Below are 17,846 nucleotides of genomic sequence, written 5' to 3'. Positions count from 1 at the left end.
GAACAGTGGGCTGGAAGTCAGCCTGGGACACCTGGTAGGCCTCACCCCACCAGTCCAGGATCTCCCCAGTTTTCACCCAGTGAGGTTCACTGACCCTGGGGTCATTGGGAAGGGGTGGAGGTGGCTCGAGGCTGGGCACGGGTGGCCACAGGGCAGGTGAACTGGCCGCCCTCTGTGCACTCACCACACTCCCCCACCCCCAGGTACTCTGAGGACTGGACATGGGCCCGTCGGGATCCCGGCCATGATGTCAGCCCAGGAGCTTGTGGCCTGCCTCTGCCGGGAGGGGGAGCAGCACCTGGCACTGGGGGAGCCGCCCCTGGCCACCGCCTTCTACCTGGCTGCATTCAGCTGCCACGCCCCCTCAGCTCTGCAGAGCGTGCGGACTGCCCTGACCCAGGCTCGGGGGGCGGCGGTGGTGGCCACCCTGGAGTCCTGGTGCCGCGGGGACAGCCAGATCCCCGCCATCCACTGGGATGGCATGGCAGTGGTCTCCCTGACAGGGTCACTGGCCTCTGCCTTCCTCGGCGCCCTCTGCCCGGACCACCCCTCTGCTGTCCTGCACCTGCTGGCACGTCTGCTGGCCCGCGGGTGCCACGAGGAAGTGGCACAGCGCTGCAGCGCCCTGCTGGACTCTCACACACAGCAAATCCTGGAGCTGCAGCTGACCCGTGCCCTGGCCTGGGTCCTGTCCGGGTCGCAGGCAGCGGATGGTGTGGCCGCCTATCTCCAGGCCTTTGCCTCCAGCGCCGACCGGACAGTAGCTTTCATTCGCACCCACCAGCAGCCCTACCTCCCCCTGCTGCTCAGTGCTCTTCAGGACTACCTCTCGGGGCACCTGGAGGTTGGGCACAGTGCCGGCCAGTGGGACACCGGTGGCCAGCGACTCCTGGCGGCTCTAGACCCCAAGGGCACCCGGAGTGACACCCTGTCACCTGAAGCTCTGCTCCACAGCGGCAGGTATGAGGACTGCCTGGCAGCATGCAGCCGGGCCCTCGAAGCCCGTCCCACCAGCAGCGGACCCCAAGGTAGGAGGACGGCATGGCCCCTGCAGAGCCAGGGTGAAAGCTGCCCCCGCCACCCCCTCCCCACATAGTTATGTCCTGCCGTGATGGGGTGAAGCTGTGATGGAGCTGGGGCCCCTCAGTGACAAGAAAGTCAGGCCCTGCCCCTTTGGAGCCCCCAAAGACAAAAGCAAACTGCACGCTTTAAGAAATGGGACATGCAAGGTCCTGCTCCAGCCGGTGATCAGGGAAAGCTTCTCAGGAGAGAGGTCATTTAGGCTGAGACTGAGGGTTCCAGGCAGCAGAAGCAAAGTGCCAAGTCCTCAGGGGAGCAAGAGCTTGGGCTGCCCCTGCCGCTGAGGGGGCCAGGGCGACTGTCGGAGGGAAGGGGAAAAGGGATGGGGACTGCAGACGGCAGCTGTGGGGCTAGATCCTGCTGGCCTCCCAAGGCCCGTGGATGTTACCCTCAGTCTGTGAGGCTGAGCTATGGAGTGAGGGGCTGTGAGCTGCATTTTTTTGTGTGTGAGAAGGAGTTTCATTCTTATTGCCCAGGCTGGAGTGCAGTGGGGAGATCTCGGCTCACTGCAATCTCCACCTCTTGGGTTCAAGAGATTCTCCTGCTTCAGCCTCCCGAGTAGCTGGGATTATAGGCACCCACCACCAATGCCTGGCTAATTTTTGTATCTTTAGTAGAGACTGGGTTTCACCAGGTTGGCCAGGCTGGTCTCAAACTCCTAACCTCAGGTGGTCCACCTGCCTCAGCTCCCCAAGTGCTGGGATTACAGGTGTGAGCCACTGCACCCAGCCTCTGATCTGCATTTTCAAACTTTCCCCTGGCTGCTGTGTGCAGAATGTGCCAGAGGAGCCAGGGTAAGGACAGGACCTGCTGGGAGGCTGGGAGGCTGGGAGGCTGAGAGGCTGGGAGGCTGGGAGGCTGGGAAGCTTGGAGGCTGGGAAGCTTGGAGGCTGAGAGGCTGGGAGGCTGGGAGGCTGGGAGGCTGGGAGGCTGAGAGGCTGAGAGGCTGGGAGGCTGGGAGGCTGGGAGGCTGGGAGGCTGGGAGGCTGGGAGGCTGGGAGGCTGAGAGGCTGGGAGGCTGGGAGGCTGGGAGGCTGAGAGGCTGGGAGGCTGGGAGGCTGGGAGGCTGAGAGGCTGGGAGGCTGGGAGGCTGAGAGGCTGGGAGGCTTGGAGGCTGGGAGGCTGGGAGGCTGAGAGGCTGGGAGGCTGGGAGGCTGAGAGGCTGGGAGGCTGGGAGGCTGAGAGGCTGGGAGGCTGAGAGGCTGGGAGACTGAGACAATGGTTCAGGAGGGAGATGATGGGATTCAGATCAGGGAGAAAGAGGTGCAGAGAAACCATGTGTCTGCGAGTTAGAAGTGACAAGATTGTGGATGGATTTAACGGTGGAGAGACAGGCACAGAGGAGGACGATCAGGAACATTTTCTGGGAGTTTGTCTCGAACAACTGAACCGCAGAGGGAAGCGCAGATGGGAAAAGGGATCAGAGGTTTAGACACTCCCAGTTTGAGACACTGCTCCTGCCTGGTCCCTTCACTGCCTCTCCCTTCTGGAGGAGCACCCGGGGCCACAGCCCAGCCTCCTGCCAGCACCCACCACCCTCGGACCCCCGAGCGCCTCAGAGACGAGGCTGCGTCCCCACCCCAAAGGCTGCTGTTTGGATTCAGTGAACATGCGTAGCAAACCCTTAAAATAGTTAGTGCTTTACACACAGTCCTTTAAGTCCATCAAGCCTCATGTCATTAGGCAGCCGGACAGGTGAGCCCTGAGGTGAGAGGAGCTTAGTTTGAAAGGGGGATTTAGAGTCAGCACAAATAAGGGATTGAAAGTCAAGGCTCCTGACAGAGGCAGGGAGTGGGGCCATGAGACATTCTGGAGCAGACAGGACCTCCTGGGCACGAGTGTGTCACAGGGCACTGCAGCTCCCTGCCCCTTCCTCGTGCCCCACCCCTCCAGCCCCCATCCCAGGCCAGCAGACATCTGGAGGTGAGGATGGCAGTATTAGCTGCCATTTACTGAAGAGCTAGTGAGTAGGCCCCATTTGATGGGTTTGATATGCATAATCATGGAATCTGCAGAGCAACCACCATCCCCACGTGACACAGGGCTGCCAAGGGCACACAGAGTGCAGGCGGCTGGGACTTGGCCCTTGGGGTGCTTCTAACCGGCCTCCATACTGTGCTTCCGGGGAGGAGCAGCCCAGAAGGACAGGAAGAAGGAAGAAAATTCGGAGCCCACAGGGTGACAAATCAGGGCCAGAAGAGGAGGGTGTTTGCAAGATAAAGATAGGTGGACAGCACTGAGAGCGGCCGCGATGTCCATAGGGAGAGGACAAGGAGCGTGCGTTGGGCGCGTGGTGCCAAGGTTCCTGGTGACCCCAACGAGAGGGTGGGGCAGGAACCGGTTAGAGAGAGCTGCAAAGTGAGAGGGAAAATTTGTTTCTGGAAATATGCTAGCACGGATAAGCCAAGATCCAGCCCCCACATTTCTAGTAATGTTACATTTCTGGTAATGTTGAGCATTACCAGAAAATGATCAACAAAGTCACACCAAATCCTGAGCTTCTGAGGAAGGAGGGGACCCCGGGTGCCCAGAGCATAGGCACTCAGGGGCTGGTGGGTGGGGGCCGTGCCCACAGCAAGGGGGCCCCGGGAGGGAGGGGGTCTTCCACTTTAAAGATCATGCAAGGGCATGAATTGAGGGTGGGGGTGGGGGTGACACTAAAGTTCCCTGCAGAAATCCAGAACCCCCCAAGGGTTTCAGCCTTGGGGAATGTGAGGGAAGACCCAGCTCCTCCAGGAAGGCCACCAGAAGCTCGTCTGTGTCTGCTGTGGCTCTGGAATGTACGGGGAACACCTGCACTAAGAACTGTGCATCCATTAGACCCAAGTCACTTAGGTCAAGGGACTCCCCATATCGCCACCACCAGCACAAGCATGGTTTACGATGAGAAGAGAAGAAATGAATTTTCCTATAACAGACTTTTTACAAATGTGGTTTCCTGCAACAAATGGCCTTCCATCTGGAGGTTACTTTCCAAAGTCCTTGGAAACGTTGCACAAATCAGTCGCTCCATTTGTACCTCTGTGACAGAATGCCACGGGCTGGGTGATCCATAATGAGTAGAAGTGAATGAGCTCCAGTTCTGGAGGCTGGAAGTCCAAGACCAAGTCCCAACAGGCTTGGGGATTCAGATTCCAAGATGGTGCCTTGAATGCTGCATCCTCACTTAGCAGAAGACAGAAGAACAAAGAGGTGGAAAGCACTGAACGTGCATTAATCCCACCCAGAAGGGCAGAGCCCTCCTGGCCTAATCATCTTCAAAGGTCTGACCTGTCAATACCATTACAATGGCAGTTAAGTTTCAGCATGAGTTTTGGAGGGGACATTCAAACCGTAGCAAAAGCCTTCTATCATCTGGGAACTTTCTTTTCCCTCTTTAGTAAGTAGATACACAGGGGCACACAATGTATGAGGATGAGATACAGAATAAATACCACTTCCACTCAAGGTAGCTGCTAAGTAAGCATCCAGGTACCATGATTTCTTATGTGCTTGTCTTCCAAAAGGACCGGGGCGACCACTTCCGACTTGTTCAAGCTTCTTCATTAAGAGCTGCTGGGAAAGGTGACAAAGCATAGCCATGATTCCTGCGTTCCTCCTAGCAAGAGACGGAGTCTGTTCCCCATACAGAATCTGGCATGGCCTTGTGCCTTGCTGGGACCGGTAGAATATGGTAGAAGTGATGGCTTGTGCTTCTGGAGCACAAGCCTCAGAGGTCCCACAGCTTCCACCTTGTAATGCTCCCAGGGTAAGGAAGCTGGAATCATGATCAGTGAGAGAACACACAGACTCACAGGCTCAGCTGACATCCATCACCAAGGGCCTGGACACATGAGTGAGGCCACCTTAGATTCTCTTGTCCAGTAAAGCCACTGGATGGCTGCAGCCACCTGAGCAACTCCTGGTAAGACCAACCGAAGAACTGTCCATCTTAGCCCAGCCCAAACTGAGGAATAATTATGGGCAAATATAAATGGTTGGATTTTCCTTTTTGAGACAGGGTCTTGCTCTGTCTCCCAGGCTGGAGTGCAGTGGTGCGATCATGGCTCACTGCACTCAATCTCCCAGGCTCAAGTGATCCTCCTGCCTCAGCCTCCCAAGTAGCTGGGACTATAGGTACATACCACCACAACTGGCTAATTTTTTTTTTTTTATAGATGGGGTCTCACTATGTTGCCCAGGCTTGGTTGTTGTTATAAGCCACTAAGTTTTACAATGGATGGTTATGCAGCAATAGTTAGCTGAAATAACTGCTGACTAGGTCAAAACATCAGTTTTGATGCATGTTTTAGGCAAAATTTGGTCAAACATTATAATATAGAACTTAAAATTTTATGTTTCCAGAATTATATAATGTACCACATTAATTCTAATTAATTAATGGAATAAAGAAGAACATATTGTCATTGCAGTAGATTCAGAAAAAGTCTTTTATAATATTTAACATTCCCAGAATTTTAACAATCAAGAAACAGAAGAAAACTTACTTAATTGAAAAAAGATAATATCTACTCAAAACCTACCATAAATATCATACTCAATGGTGACAATTGAGAAGCCTTCCATTTAAAATCAATTACAAAGAGGCTGTGCACTCTCCCAGTTACTCATCATTGTGCTAGAGATCCTAGCCAATGCAATAAGGTAAGAAAACAAGACAGAACATGTAAGACCAGAAAGGAAGTCACAAAGTTATCATTATTGCAGGCAATATGATTAGCTATGTATATAGAAATTCCAAAAGAAGCAACAAAAAGGTATTAGACATAGTAGCAAAATTTAACAAAATATGCAAAACATTATTTATATTTATAAACACCAGCAACAAAGAGATGCTCTGTGATTTTAAAATATACCATTTACCACAGGGACATAAAATGATTAAGTTCTAAGAGTCATATGACTTTATGGAAAAAGTATAAAACTTTATTAAAAGATAATAAAGAATACCTATAGCCATGCCTCAGTGACTCATGTCTGTAATCCCAGCACTTTTGGAGGCTGAAACTGGAGGATCCCTTGAGCTCAGAAGTCTGAGACCAGCCTGGGCAACATAGTGGGACCTGGTCTCTAAAAACTTTTAAAAATACAAAAAAATTATCTGGACACGTGGTGCATACCTGTGATCCCAGCTACTTAGGAGACTGATGTGGGAGGATCTCTTAAGCTTGGGAGATGAAGGTTGCAGTGAGCTATAATTACACCACTGCATGCCAGCCTGGGCAACAGCAAGATGCTGTATCAGAAAAGAAAAAATATCTATATAAATGGAGAGATATTCACTGTCCACAGAAGAAAAAGGAGGATAAGGAGGGGAAGGGAGAGGTAGGGGAGTGGGGATGTGGGACAGGGGAGAAGAGGAGAAGGAGAAGCAGAAGATGGAGAAAGAAGATGTGGCAGTAAGAGGATTTGCTCTACCAGTTAATACGAAGCTATATGAATCAACATAGAAGTTTATTGACTTCTATATATATCTATATATCAGGGATAGATAGAAAGACCAATAAAATGAATTAGAGAGCTCAGAAGCAGACCCACATCTATCTAAAATTTAACGGGTTACAGAGGAGTGTTGCAAATTTATAAGGGAAAAAAAGGAGCATTATTCAATGGACAGTACTGATTTCCTACCTCTCACCTTGCAAAAAAGTGAATTCCAGGTGGAAAGTGCTGCATTTTACAGTTTCTGAAAGAAAATATCTGAGAATGTCATTGAGATTTCTATGTACAGGTGGGCTTCTTAAGATACAAAACAGGGAATCAATAAAGAAAATTTTAATACATCTGATTAAACTAAAATTTAAAACCTCTATTTTGCCCATAACTATAGAAAATAAAAGGACGATCCACAAAAGGAGAAAAATGCTTGCAAAATATACAATGAGCAAATCAATTAGTATGCAAAGTATTTGAAGAACTCCTACATATCAATAAGAAAAAAATATTCAATACAAGTCTTGGCAAAAGCATTCCCCAAAAGAGGAAACACAGATGGCTAATAAAACATGTGAATAATATTCAGCATCATAGTAATGAGACAAATGCAAAATTAAAACAATGAGAAACCATTTTCCACCCACCAGATTGGGGAAAAAATTTAATAAGTGAACCTCACTAGTCATCAGGAAAATAGAAATTAAAACAATAATGTGATAGCATTTACATTCTCCTCAGCCAGTCAAAAATTGTCTATCTAACAATGGAAGATCTGGCTTCAAGTCACTATGGAATAGCTTGCCTACATGTCCCAGAGATAATGATTATAAAAGCTGGATAAAATATTAAAAGTGACTATTTGAAGGCATGGATAAGTAACCCAATGCAGGCAGAAACCAGCAGTTGACTCCTGAACAATGGTGTTGTGTGAGGTGAGATGTGCACCCTGCAGCTCTTCGCCCAAGAGGGCTCCTCAATCTATGAGTCATTGTTCAGCAGACACTGAAGTTCTCCTGGCTTGAGGTAGCACAGACAGTTCAGGGCTGAGGAAAATGGATGGAAAGTTAGATGAAGAATCCCGAAAAGGAGGGAGCCACAGAGTGGGTGCAGCCTCAAATCTGTGTATTAAATCTACTTAAATCTTCAGTCCACTGAAGTGCACATACAGGGGAAAGGCTAGGTGGGCTGAAAGAGCAGGCACTGGAAGCTGCAAAAGCTAAATGAAGACTTTAGCAGTGTCTACCAAAAAGCAATAGAATTTGGAGTTTAAACCCAGTCAATTTCACTGCTACTAAAACAAAACTCAGCCCTCTTCAGAGGAATATAACTGAATTCAGAGTCTCCACAAAGTGTCCATCATGCCTGGTGTGTGGGAAGAAACTACTATTCACGCAAAGAGACAGGAAAATAAAATGTGAGCTACAGTCAGGAGAAAAAGAAATCCCTCAAAACTGACTTCAGGAAAATGTGCCTAATGACTGAACTGATGTGGAATCTTCATAGATAAATGGAAATAATATAAAGGAACAAGGCTGAGCGTGGTTCCTTATAAAAAGGAGTGCTAGCACTTTGGGAGGCTGAGGAGGGAGGATCACTTGGGCCCAGGAGTTCAAGACCACCCTGAGTGACAAAGTGAGACTCCAACTGTACAAAAAATCCAAAAGTTAGCTGGGTACGGTGGTGCATGCCTGTAGTCCCAACTACACAGGAGGCTGAGCCTGAGGTCAAGGTTACAGTGAGCCGTGTTTAGACCACTGCACTCCAGCCTGGGTGATGGAGCAAGATCCTGTCTTAAAAAAAAAAAAAAAAAAAAGTGTATGGCAAATCTAGAGTTGAAAAGTGCAATAATTGAAATGAAAATATTAGAGACAGCAGAACAGTCAGTGAACTCGAATACAGAATAGAGATTACTCCATACAAAGAACAGAAGAGAAATGAACAGAGGTTGGGTGGCCTGCGGACAATATCAAAAAAATCTCGTATATGTAACTGGAATCTCGGAAAGAGAGGAGAGACCACCCTTTCACGTGGGGAAGTAAATAACAGCCCCCCCATCACCCCCAGGCCCGAAGGGTTCTCCGCTGGCTGCAGCTCCCTCGGATCCATGCACTTCTGCAAAACTCAGGGGCAGTGTTGTGTTCAAGGGTCAGTAGCTGACAGGAAAGGCTCAAAGTGTCTTTTACTTTGGCCACCAGAACTAGACAGAGTGGCCTTGTGGCTGCTTGCCTGGCTAGGCTCAGGGCGCCAGACACTTTCTGCACTGGACTCTGCGCTTACCACAAGGGCAGCAGCGCAGGGACCGCAGGGGCTTTGCTTCTGCACCCTGTGTGGTATTTTGCCCTCTCCAAAGTCCTGTTCGAATGCAACGGATTGTTGCTATTGTTACTATTGAATGGGGTTATAAGGAAAAGCTGTTTGAAAATTCTGAAGGAGTCAGTGCAAAAAGCACTGAAGCAGAAGCTCAGAGGTCTGGGATGAACCCTGTGAACGTCCCTCCCCTGCAGCACCTTCATAACCTGTAAAAATAAGGGTGGGGCCACGACCTGAAGCCCGCCTGGCGCGGAGTGTTCCCCGCCTCTCTCAGTGGCCTGTGCACCCTGCCTGGGGCCCTTTTTGGGATGGGGCGGCTACACTTTCCTACCAGTTAGAAAGCCGCATTCTCGTTTGCTCAGACACGAAATGTAACATGGGGCAGGGGCGGGGGGCGGGTGTGGGGGGAGGGTACCGCCCCTGACCTCACTGACTCACACGATGCACCAGGCCCCTTGCAGGCACTGGATGTAGGTAGATCCGTTTAATCCTCACACCCTGCGAGCATGGATCGTTATAACCCACTATAGTGCAGACCAGGGAACAGACGCAGGAGACTCCATAAATGCCCAGGTCCATCCTCAGTAAGCGGAAGGACATGCATCTCCGGTCCTAGACCTAAGGGAAGAGCTCGGCTTCAGAGAGGGAAGCGCTGGGTCCTTACTTGGCCCAATGAAGGCAAGAAACAAAGGTGCCCAGGAATAAATGGCCACCACAAAGGTCATAGAGTTGTAGCCTCAGCTCTGCCCTGGGAGTGGAGGGGCACTGATTCCCGGGCAGGAAACTCAATTCTAAAACCCATTGTTTAAATGTCAGGCAGGGGAAAGGCGTAACTGAATTTGGTTTGCACTGAGCGGTGGGAGTGACTCTGAACCCACCCTGAGAACACAGTGTCGCTGGCAGGCACGATGGCTGCCCCCTCGCCGCTTGCCCAGCACGGTTCTCTCCCTGACCCATCACTCAACGGGCCTCGGGCCTCCTGCCAGCTGGTGTCATACCCAGGGCCACCCGGAGACTGGAGGGAGATGCCCCGGGCAGGAGGACTCACAGGTTTCTGGGTCCAAGCCCCGGACCTAGTGGGGACCTGCAAGTGGCACACCCCCGGGTAGTCAGCCCCCAGGCAGGACCCACGCCTCTGTTTCTCTCCGCAGGTGAGCGCCGGGCCGCCCTGCTGGTCACCCGCGCGGCCTCGGCCTTCTTCCTGGACGGCCGGGCCCAGGACGTGTTTGGGGACCTTCAGGAGGCCTTCCGCGAGAGCCCCTCTGGGGCGCGGAGGCAGTTCCAGGCCGTGTTCTCCGCCCGGGACCAGGAGCGTGTCCGGGCTCAGGCGCAGGAGGTCGCGGACGTGGGCTTCGCCCGCTTCCAGGAAGCCGTGCGGAACCATCCTGAGTTCCGCGAGAACGCGGGCCGCGAGCTGCTGGCCCCGGTAACCCGCGCGCTCCGCGTCCTGCTTCGTCTGGCACCTCCCGGGGCGCGACCCGCGCTGGGAGCCCGCCTCGCCGAGTGCCTGCTGCTGGCGGGGGACGCGGCGCGCGCCCGAGCAATGTGCGAGCGCCTGCTGAGGCCCGCGCGCCCTGAGGACCCTGCCGGGGACCGTGCGGGGGACCGAGCCGGGGACCACGCGCCCCTTCTGGCTCTGCGCGGCTTCTGCGCGCTGCACGCCGGGGACTCGCAGCGCGCCCTGGAGGACTTCCAGGCGGTGGTGGAGCAGGGGGCGCCGCACCCGGGGGGCTGTGTGCGCGCGCTGTGCGGCCGGGGGCTGCTGCGGGTGCTGGCGGGCAGCGCATTCCTGGGCACGCTGGACTATGTCACCGCCTGCAGGCTGCGGCCCGAGGAGGCGCTGCTGGCCGCCAAGGCCTACGTGCCCTGGAACCAGCGGGGGCTGCTGCTGGCCGTGCTGCGGGAGGAGGCCCGTGGGATGCTGCAGCGATCGCCACGCGCCGGGCCGTCGAGAGCGCAGGGCCGGAGGGAGGCCGCGGAGACCGGCGGCCCCAGCACACAGGAGGGGTGAGGACCCGCCCGGGCGCGCTGGGGCTGCTGCTTCTCGTGGGTCTCCTTCGAGGTAGCCAGGGATGTGTTTCCTACTATTTTACAAAGGAATGAACGGAGGCAGCGTGGCGGGTAACCTACCAAAGCACCCGAGGCAGGTCTAGCTCCGCTGCTTCCATAGTAGGGGCCGCAGTCCGGAAATGGAAAGGGGAAATTAAAAGCCGCGGCTCACATTTCCTTCCAGGCCTTTCGTTTCGTGCATATAAAATAGCTCACCAAACCGAGTCTGTGCTGGACATGCGGTTCATTTGCTAATTTTCTTACTCAATAGGTCATGACAATTCCCTTTGTGGCTAAATGTGTTTCGGTCAGCACCGCCCTGACCTGCGCCCCTGCCACTACTCCTTCCAGCAGTCCTGGGTTACGTTTGTTTTATTTTGTTTTGTTTGTTTGTTTGTTTGTTTGTTTGAGATGGAGTCTCACTCTGCTGTCCAGGCTGGAGTGCAATGGCACGATCTTGGCTCACTGCAACCTCCACCTCCTGGGTTCGAGCCACTCTCCTGCCTCAACTTCCCAAGTAGCTGGGATCACAGGCGAGCGCCACCATGCCCGGCTAATTTTTATATTTTTAGTAGAATGGGGTTTCACCATGTTGGCCACGCTGGTCTCAAACTCCTGACCTCAAGTGATCCTCCCACCTGGGCCTCCCAAAGTGCTGGGATTCCAGGCGTGAGCCACCGCGCCTTTGTTCTTAGCTGGAATCCATCGTGGGTAATGTCCTGTACCCAGAATGTTCTCTCCTTAAGACGGAGACAGGCATGCAGTTCCTGGGTCAGGGAGCACGGCCACTTGTAGGATCCTTGACTTCAGGAGCTGCCCCCACCTCACCACAGTCTGGCCACCGCCCATCCCCCACTCACCCCTGATGCTCATTTTGCAAATTCTTTGCCAGCCCAAAGCCCAGTGGGTGAATCTCTAGCTGCTTTGACATCCCTCGTCTAATTGCTGGGAGGTGGCAGGAAGGGGTTTCAGCAAAGTTAAAAGCACTGAGAAGGGGGGCATTCTTGGGGGGCATCATTGATGTCAGCCTCCACCCCAAGGCACACACACACACAACACACAACACATACATAACACACACAACACAACACACAACACATACATAACACACACACAACACACAACACACAACACATACATAACACACACAACACACCATACACACCACACATACAACACACACACAAACACACACACAACACACAGCACATACATAACACACACACAACACACCATACACACCACACACAACACACAACACATACATAACACACACAACACACCATACACACACCATACACACCACACATACAACACACACACACACAACACACAGCACATACATAACACACACACAACACACCATACACACACCACACACACACAACACACACACACAACACACAACACATACATAACACACACAACACACCATACACACACCATACACACCACACATACAACACACACACACACAACACACACACAACACACAGCACATACATAACACACACACAACACACCATACACACACCACACACACAACACACACAACACACAACACATACATAACACACACACACCATACACACACCATACACACCACACATACACAACACACACACACAACACACAGCACATACATAACACACAACACACCATACACACACCATACACACCACACATACAACACACACACACACAACACACACACAACACACAGCACATACATAACACACACACAACACACCATACACACACCACACACACAACACACACACACAACACACAACACATACATAACACACACAACACACCATACACACACCATACACACCACACATACACAACACACACACACAACACATACATAACACACACAACACACCATACACACACCACACATACAACACACACACACACAACACACACACAACACACAACACATACATAACACACACAACACACCATACACACCACACATACAACACACACACAACACACAACACATACATAACACACACATAACACACCATACACACACCATACACACCACACATACAACACACACACACAACACACACACACAACACACAACACATACATAATACACAACACACCATACACACACCATACACACCACACATACAACACACACACCACACACACACCACACATACAACACACACACACACAAAACACACACCACACACACAACACACCATACACACACCATACACACCACACATACAACACACTACACACACACACCACACACACACCACACATACAACACACACACCACACATACAACACACACACACAACACACACACAACACACCATACACACACCATACACACCACACATACAACACACCACACACACACACACACCACACACACACCACACATACAGCACACACACCACACACACACACCACACACACAGACACACACACACACACACACAGAGTTCCTCTGCCTTCCGGGTGTTTGATTCGCATGGCTTTGATTTGCTGGTGGTGAGGAACTTTCATTATGTGATGGCGTTTATATTTGTTCTCTGGGAGTTGTCAAATTTGAGGCTCTGGCCCCATTGCCCAGTGAGCGCTTATTAACATTCCCACATGGACACGGGAACGTGCCACATGCAGCCGTATGTTTTCTTCTTCTGCCTGCGCGCACACCCCTGAGCCCAGCAAGGCCAAATCGTTTGTGCTTTTGCGGAAAAGGAAACTGAGGCAGGGTCTGCTCAGTGTCAGCCCTGCCACTGTCTGTCTATACCGCCTCAATCCCACCTCCCACAGGGTGAGGGAAGGGTGAGGGAGGGCGTGAGGGCCGTGTGATAGGAAGGGCACCTTTGGCCTCTGGGGATGGCATGGCATGAGGGTCCCTCCAGAGGGAGCTGCCCAGGCCAGGTGCAGGAGATGGGATTTCCCCACTGCCCAATCACCTGGGCAGGTGGAGGGGTTGTCAAAAGGGGCAGGCCCCTCTGAGCTGATCTCCACCCAGGGACGCCCGCGGCGTGCACCAGCTGGCCACACTGCTGATGGAGCTGGATTCGGAGGACGAGGCCTCTTGCCTCCTGGCGGCTGACGCCCTGTACCGCCTGGGCCGCCTGGAGGAGACACACAAGGCCCTGCTGGTGGCCCTCTCCCGGAGGCCCCAGGCAGCCCCTGTGCTGGCACGGCTGGCCCTGTTACAGCTGAGGAGGGGCTTTTTCTATGATGCCAACCAGGTGAGGAGGCCCGGGGGGTGAGAGAGGGCAGGTGGAAATGGGCCCAGCTGGGAAGAGGGCATAGGCCTCCCGTGGACTTGGCGCTGGACCCTGCAGTCTGAGCTTTGGACCGGGCGACTGCATTCAGCCCCAGCTCTGCACCTGCTGCAGGCCCTCACCTGTCTGACGCTCAGTCTCCTTATCTGGGTCCAGGTCCCACGGGTCGTCATGGAAATCGGCTGGGGCAGGTCCCTGGGGTCGGCAGATTCCCCGCATGCATAGCTGCTTTGTCGTACTTGCTTCCGCTGTGGTTATGAAGCAGAAGGGCCAGGAACCGACTGCAGGCCGAGCTTCTCTCCAAGTCTCTCACATAAACTAGGCTTGGATGCAACCCTGCCTTGGGGAGGGTAGCAGAGGGGCCCTTCCTTCCTGCCTCCAAGACCCCCCGCTCCCAGGAAAGGCAGACCCTCACCTGCTCTGGTGGGATTCAGGCCTTGGGGCCTGGGGTGAGGGCCTTGTCGTGCCTTCTTCCCCGCGGGGCCTGGTTTGGGTTCTGATCTCCTTGCCCTGCCCAGGTTCGGATGCCCTGAACCTGCATCCTCTTGCTCAGCTTGGGGAACCCGTGTGCCCACCAGCGGCCAGCAGGGGGCAGCATTGGGCCTCCTTCGGATGGAGCTGCGGAGAGGGGAGGTTGTGGGGTGGAGGTCTCCCCTCGCTCAGAGACCTGGTCCTACTTGGCCGTGCTGGGCTTTTGCTCTGCGTCGTCTGAAGGACTCCCTGGCGCCTGTTGACCCTTCCTGACCTAAAAGCCCCTTCCTCTGCTTATGGGAGCACACCCATTGCTTGCTCCAGTGGGCCCGCTGGGGCGGGGTCTCCACCTCCATGGGACAGAGAAGTCCTAGGCTCAGGACCCTGAGAGCCCCAGCCCAACAGTGCCATGCCACGGACAGACGCGGCTCTGACTGCAGCCCAGAGCAGGCTCACAGCTCCCCTCCCTGCCTGCTCCTCTGCACCAAGCTGGGGACACAGTCCCTGCCTGCTGTGGGACCCCCACCTGTGGGGAAACAAAATGCCCCCAAAGGCTCAAAAGGCCACACTGCAACACACAGCCAACCTCCTAGTACTCAGATAGGGAGAAGCCCCCAGGCTTATGGACACACAGCCAGGGGCTGGGGGAGGCAGCGAGCAGGAGTACGGGATGATCAGGGTGGCGGCACTGGGTGTGCCCTGGGGCAGAGAGGGTGGGGTGAGGAATTGCCAGGGGCATTGGCACTGGGTGAGCCCTGGGGCAGCAAGGGTGGGGCTGGGGGTGTTGGCACCAGATGGTCCCTGGGGCAGTGAGGATGGGGTGGGGGATGGCCAGGGGCGTCGGTACAGGGTGGGCCCCAGGGCATCGGTCCCAAGGGTGTGGGCAGTGACTGTGGCACTCCTGCAGTTGGTGAAGAAGCTGGTCCAGTCCGGTGACACCGCCTGCCTCCAGTCCACCCTGGACATCTTCTGCCACGAGGACCGGCAGCTGCTTCAAGGCCACTGCCATGCCAGGGCCCTGGCCATCCTGCGGGCACGGCCAGGCGGGGCCGACGGCAGGGCCCACACCAAGGAGGCCATCGCCTACCTCTCTCTGGCCATCTTTGCTGCAGGTAGGGGCTGCCCACCTGCTCCCAGGGCCCAGTCTTGTGCCGGGCACAGGATGGGGAGCCTTTGCCGTGTTGGACAGTGGGGACACGCGTGCTCCCCAGGTGCAGGGGCCTCAGGAACACCCACGGGGTGGACAGGGCAGGGGCCACTCGCTGAGGGCATCTCGCCATCAAGGTGGGTGCACCAAGGCCTGAGACCGGCCTCTGAGACCTGGGGCCTGAGCTGGGATCTGAGCTGTGCCCTGCCTAGTGCCTGAGCTGCTGTCCCAGAAGCCTCAGCCCTGAGGGAAAAGGGCCCCTTTCCCAGTTAATGACAAGGAGGCAAGGTCCCTGCTCCCCTCAGCCCTTCCGAGAAACAATGACTGAAGCTCCTCCCGTGCACGTCTGGCCTCCCCACCCGGGGACACCCAGCGCGGGGGTGCTGCCTGCTTCTTGGAGTCAGTGCTGTTTTCTGGTGGGACCAAATGTCTGGAGGGAAGGGGATGTTTCTCAGGACTCACAGGGATCTCCCGGGGTACAGGGAGTGTGAGAGCCTGGACCTAGATCAGGCTGCCGCGTGGAACCTGGCCATGCACTTAGTAAGCACCCCTCACCCTCCTCTCTCAAAGGCGGATGGCAGAGTAGCCCATGTGGGCTGGAAGTGGGATTCGGAGAGCTCATTCTGGGATAGAACCTGGCACGGAGAGCATGCCCTGAACACGTTGGTGGGAACGCGCACAGCCCAGAGCAGCCCAGAGCGGCCCGGCACGTTGTCCCATGTCCGTCACCAGACAGACACCTAGAAGGGGCACGATAATGATAACCTCTTTGGGGAGGGGTCTCTTATGCCCAGAATCCAGGGGGCTCCTCCTAGACTGCCCCATATCCAAGCCTCACACCTTCCTGCTGCTGCCACTGCAGGTCCCGCCCCAGGACCCTGACCCCCTGCCCTTGCCTGGCCTCAGAGGCAGCTGCAGTGCCCCTTCCCTTGGCAGACCCCCAGCTGTCTCCAGTCCTGGCGGGGCTCCTCTTGCCCCGAAGCCAAGGCCCCCAGGTCCGCCGTGACTGTCTCTATGTGTCTCAGTGCCCAGTGGTGAGCCCTGAAGCTCATGCACCCTCTGCCCTCCCCGACCTGGGCAGGAGGGACACTGGGGGAGGGACCCAGCACAGTCTCATCCCAACCCCATGCCATCTTCCTGCAGGAAGCCAGGCAAGTGAATCCCTCCTTGCCCGAGCCCGCTGCTATGGGTTCCTGGGCCAGAAGAAGACGGCCATGTTCGACTTCAACGCAGTGCTGCGGGCTGAGCCGGAGAACGTGCAGGCACTGTGTGGACGGGCATTGGTGCACCTGGCCCTAGACCAGCTGCAGGTGCCACCCCACTCCCCACCTGGGCCTGGGCAAACGGGTGGGGGACCCAGGGAGTTGCCTCTACCCCAAGGAGAGAGGGAGCCAGGAGGCCGTCCTGAGCAGCAAGATGCCCATCAAAACCTATGTTCCCATCCCCACCTGTACTGCGGCTCATGGGAGCCTGGTCCCCACAAACCCAGTTTCTGGGAGTCCTGCCCTTTCGTCCTCCCAGCCTGTCTGCATGGATAGACGTGCAAGCCTTCAGAGGTACTACGGGTCCTCCCCAGCTTAAATAATGCTCAGTGCATGCAGGGGTCCCTCTGGGGCTGTTGGCCAGGAGGTGTTCCCTCGGCTGCATTGGTGGGGCTGCCTGGCCCCCGGTGTTCAGAGGGTTTTGGAGGACATACGCAGAGGGAGTAAGTGCTGGCCTCGGTCAGCCATGTCTGCCACAGACAGGTGTGGGGATTCAGCCCCTGGACCCTGATCTGAGCTTCGTTTACTTGCTCTTTAAGTTCGGTCTCTATGCATTTAAGACTTTCTTCTGCAGAAACTGCTCCAATGTAAAATAAAAGTTGAGAGAGGGGCAATGGCAAGAAGACAGATCCCGTTCGGCTGGGGGAGGCCTGTGTGCTGGAAGACGGTTTCTGTTCTGTTTGATTATGAGCATTCTTTGCTTGCAACTGCACTGCATTCTGTGTGGTCTGACTCTGAGGGACTCACACTGGACCTGTGTGCTCAGCCCAGGCCTGCTGCCCTAAGCTCTGTCCCTGGAGCCTGAAAGAGTTGGGT

At 54.5% G+C, this 17,846-nt stretch overlaps 1 protein-coding gene across 1 annotated transcript in view; it reads left to right on the top strand.

Annotated features, from left to right (window-relative positions):
- Positions 1-244: 244 nt before the first annotated feature.
- TTC34 (tetratricopeptide repeat domain 34) overlaps positions 245-17,846 on the top strand; it is a 36,546-nt gene continuing 18,944 nt past the window's right edge. The window contains exons 1-5 of the mRNA XM_050801001.1: positions 245-1,028; positions 9,978-10,833; positions 13,889-14,114; positions 15,529-15,733; positions 16,912-17,078. Coding sequence (XP_050656958.1) covers positions 245-1,028; positions 9,978-10,833; positions 13,889-14,114; positions 15,529-15,733; positions 16,912-17,078 — 2,238 coding nt within the window. The remainder of the gene's footprint in view (positions 1,029-9,977; positions 10,834-13,888; positions 14,115-15,528; positions 15,734-16,911; positions 17,079-17,846) is intronic.

Source organism: Macaca thibetana, chromosome 1 (assembly GCF_024542745.1).
Source record: "Macaca thibetana thibetana isolate TM-01 chromosome 1, ASM2454274v1, whole genome shotgun sequence".
NCBI lineage: Eukaryota > Metazoa > Chordata > Mammalia > Primates > Cercopithecidae > Macaca > Macaca thibetana.
This window is presented reverse-complemented; position numbering and strand designations above follow the sequence as displayed.